The following is a 4397-nucleotide window of genomic DNA, read 5'->3' as shown; positions in this document are numbered from 1 at the left end:
ATCAAAAGGCATGGAAGTTAATACAGCCTTAATGTTGAACAAGAGTTTAATTAGATCAATCACGGAATATGGTAACTTTGTTTATTACCCAAAGGAAAATTTACAAAGATTAAAATATGAAAGCGCAATATTTAGGAATAAGAACAGCGTTAGGATATAGAAATAGTACACCAAATAACCTAATTGTAGCAGAAGCAAAAGTAAGACTGCTACGTGATAAGGCAGGGTTACTTTTGCTTCTGCTACAATTAGGTTATTTGGTGTACTATTTCTATATCCTAACGCTGTTCTTATTTCTAAATATTGCGCTTTCATATTTTAATCTTTGTAAATTTTCATTTGGGTAATAAACAAAGTTACCGTATATTCCGTGATTGATCTAATTAAACTCTTGTACAACATTAAGGCTGTATTAACTTCCACGCCTTTTGATTTTTTATTACTATTACTGACTAGTAGTTTTATTTTTTATTACTGGCTAGGAATTTTTTGAGCAAAGTATTAACATACGGTGAACGTGACCTGATAGAAAAAGTAGAAGAATTAAGTAGACAAGAAAACTTAGCAAGACTTAGACAACCAAATATAAATAAGACCATAGTCACAGAGGCGTGGCAAAGAGTCAAATGGTTAAAAACAAAATTAGGTGATCGAAATGGCCACGATACACACTAATATAGACCAGCAACCAGACGTAAATTTGATCGTTAATAAGATAAAAGCGGCAAAGTTGATCGTAAATTGATAGCCATTCGAAATATCGATTTATTGTCAGAAATTTGTCAACCATGCCATGATGGAAAAATAAAATAAAAAATATATAATTTCTTTTATTATGAATCATACAGCGTGCAGTACCAATCGATTTTGTGTATACAATTGCGCATATGTAAGTTTGAATTCATGATGACAGTTTTATTGCAAACATAAAAGTAAATATTTACTTATTAAAATTAATTTAAAAATATTAACTTAAATTGTTTTGTTGCTTATATTTAGAATTATCGTATTATAATCATGTGTTGTTATATTGTATTATATTGTGCTTCAAAAATTGTTTTATTGTCCACAAACGTGTCTAATAGGAATGACATACAATTTTGAATTAAATTTAATTTTCCACATTTTCCCTTGTATTTCATCCAAAGGACAAGATATTACGTTACAATTTATTTCCTCAACAACATATATGTCCAAATTGTCTGATGAGAATGGTCGTGAATATAAAATATCATCTGTTTTCCTCAATTGATAACCAACAACATATGTTGTATTATTGGTACATTTAACGACATTTTTAACTATCAGTAAGATTCCACTTTTTGTCATAATACAATTATTTGCTTCGCTATTGCAATCAATTTCATAATTTCCTAATAATATTAGTTTCCTGTATTGCGATTCTACAATATCTTGAATTTCATCGGTCAAAAAACCAGTAACATGTCTTGTTTTTAATTCAAATTTATGAGGTGAATGTAATGATTTATTCATGCTCTCATATTGATTTAGCCTTCTTTCTGTGTATCGTCGTATAACTTGCTGCAATGGTTTTTCTGTTTTGCGCAGAAAATTTTTTAAAATTTGTAAAAAATTTTCGAATCTAAATGAACTAAAAGAATCAAGTGGCCCAAATTTTCGAACTTCATTTGAGATGTGTAATAAATTATGTACATTATGAGATATATATTCTTTACCATAAATTTTCTCAAATGATTGAACAAAATGTTGCAACAGTTTTTCTGCATAATCTATATTGTTTTTATTTACTATTAGCGTTGGACTGATGAGTATTGATACAGCTACATGCAAAGTCAAAAAGTGTGTATATACGTCTGTATTTAAAACAGTTTTTAAAACAATAGGTCCAGTGTAAAGTAAAAATTGCCGAAATTCTGTGGCTTTCCAGTATGCTACTTCACTTAAACTTCGAGGTCGCCTTGAAAATTCTTTAGGCACTGTACTTTTCAAATTAATTAGTCTTTGTGAAATATTGTCTTTTGCTTGTGATGCGAACAGTTAGTGGTCCACTCATCCACAACAATATCATTTTTTTTACAACACCCAAACAAATTAAGTGCATATAATCAAGAGCAATATTTGACACTAATCCTAAATTAGGCACAGAGAGTAAAATTGTGGGTTCTCCTTGATGATAATCAGAGTCTGTTTGACGTACAAAATCTTCATTAGTTCTAAGTGCATCAGTTGATCTTTCTTTATAAGGAAAGCACATTTTGGAGTTAACATAATCTCCGTAAATAGTACATTTAGTACAACTTGAGTAGCCATTATGTCCTTTAATATTTAAAATAAAAGATTTTGCTGGAGCATCACAAATAATGGCCTTAACATTAATTTTAATATCACAGTTAAAGAGATCTGAATGATATCCGTTCTGTACTAATGGTATTAATTCTGTCACAAATTGTTGTAAAAATTCATTGGAATTATTTGGTTTCTTTTGACCATAAAACAGTCCGACTATATGCACTTGATTTGAAATATCGTCTGAAAGTAATATTGGCCAGAAACTGCTTGGCGATGATCTGGATAATGGCAGACCGTCTATGTTAATTAATAAATTAATTTCAGATACCTTCAAAGACATACTTTTGTAATGCAACAGAAGTACTTCCAAAGTGCTCGATAAACCAAAGTGGTAATACGATCCTCCAGATAATGCAACTATTTCAGCAGTTTTCTTAGGTGTTTTTAGAAGCGTTCTTGCGTCTTTCGGCAAAGTTTTGAATTGTGAATGTGGAGCATGTCTCAGAATTTCCATAAGAGCATTAATTGCATTATGCTTGATTTTAAATTCAAAACACCAATTTCGAAGATCGCGTAACAATTCGTTATCCATACTTTCATCTTCATCGTCAATATATTCAATATCCATGTTTGCATCGTCACTCGAATCATCAGAGTCAAACAATAACGGTTGCATTTCTTCTTGTTCTTCGGAATCAACAAAATTTTCATCGTCTGTGACCACTTCTGATGAGTTATGTATTCCATCTGACAATAATTCTTTATCATTGTTGTCACTGTTTGGTGAATATTGATTAATGTGCTCCTGGTCACTAGAAGAAGATGAAATTGATGGATCATTTTCAATTCGGCATTTTTTTACAGATTTGGCCAATGGTTCAAAATAAGATGCACTACTGCTTGATGTTGATGCTATCAACAAATATTTTTCTGTTTCTTCTTGTGCTAATCGTCTCTTATGCCTCGAAGAAATATATTGACGGTTATCTTTTTTATCCATGTTTATTATTATATAAAACTTATTTATTGTTATATAACCTATAAAATAATCAAATACAAATTAATTGTACATACATCAATTACATATTATTATATAACAACCTATATATATAGAAATTTAATAAAATAATATATACTTACCTTTGACTCACTATAATATTTATTACTTTAAATTATTTTTCATTAGCTTTTTGTAAACTTTTCTAACTAAAGAATTATTGAGAGCTCACTAAGATTTCTTTTCTTTACTGAATGTGACCATTCCTATTATGTTACAAAAACGCAAATGAATCGTTCCTCTGAAACGTTGTAAAGGAATAAGACATTTGTTGTAAAGATGTTAGTATGACGTTTCATGTCCTTCAGATAATAACCGCAAATACAGAAAACTGTCTATTTATGATTTCTTTAAGTTATACTGGCGCTAGTGCGGTACTCCATCTTATTATATATTATTAAATATGTATTAACTATGTGTTTGATACATTTGCACATTTATACATTTATATAATATTCGCAATATGTCTGCTATGTGTTACATACGTATTTTGATTTGGATATTTCATATCCATTGCATTAATTACATATTTAATACATTATATTTGATATGAAATGAAACGCAATGTAAATATGTATTTAATATATATTTGCAATGAAAGGTGCTGTGCGGGAGGTCGCGTCGCGCTTCCTCCTCGAGCTGCAGTGCCTCTTCGAATCGAGAGGCACTAAGAGTTCCGTCGGCGGCGACGCATTCATCAAGGTGGCGGTCGATGACAGCACATTCGAAGTTGGTGTCGCGAAGTCGACGCGAATGCTGTCTCGCTGCAACGCGCGACTGACGGATCGCGTGACGCGCGGGAGGTTTACAGTTGCGGTGGACCGTTTCACTCGGTTGACCAGTCGTCGCTGTGGTATTAGTATATTGCGACGACGCGGCGTTTTCTTCAGCTCTGTCTCGGCGCTTCTCTGCGACCTGTCGCCTGCGGCGGCGCGCGGAATGAGGCTAACGCCGCGCCGGCGCAATACTTTGACAAGATCGGTCGCCAGTGGTGGTGGTGGTGGTACGTTGTCCGTCTCGCGATGGCGAGTAGTCGATGTGTGACGCGTCTCGTCGCAGCAGCAGCAAC

General features: G+C 32.8%; 2 protein-coding genes across 2 annotated transcripts; one reads left to right on the top strand and one right to left on the bottom strand.

Annotated features, from left to right (window-relative positions):
* Positions 1 to 13: 13 nt before the first annotated feature.
* LOC105453624 lies at positions 14 to 675 on the top strand. Its single transcript, XM_011695745.1, has 2 exons — positions 14 to 231; positions 476 to 675. Exons 1-2 carry the CDS (start codon positions 117 to 119, stop codon positions 673 to 675), a joined length of 315 nt encoding a protein of 104 aa, XP_011694047.1. The 5' UTR covers positions 14 to 116.
* An 889-nt stretch (positions 676 to 1564) lies between these two features.
* Positions 1565 to 4032, bottom strand: LOC105453623. Its single transcript, XM_011695744.1, has 2 exons — positions 3412 to 4032; positions 1565 to 3309 (listed from the first exon to the last, which is right to left on the bottom strand). Exon 2 carries the CDS (start codon positions 3269 to 3271, stop codon positions 1973 to 1975), a length of 1299 nt encoding a protein of 432 aa, XP_011694046.1. The 5' UTR covers positions 3272 to 3309; positions 3412 to 4032; the 3' UTR covers positions 1565 to 1972.
* Positions 4033 to 4397: the final 365 nt, after the last annotated feature.

This window comes from Wasmannia auropunctata, unplaced genomic scaffold (genome assembly GCF_000956235.1).
Source record: "Wasmannia auropunctata unplaced genomic scaffold, wasmannia.A_1.0 LD335997.1, whole genome shotgun sequence".
Classification (NCBI taxonomy): Eukaryota; Metazoa; Arthropoda; class Insecta; order Hymenoptera; family Formicidae; genus Wasmannia; species Wasmannia auropunctata.
This window is presented reverse-complemented; position numbering and strand designations above follow the sequence as displayed.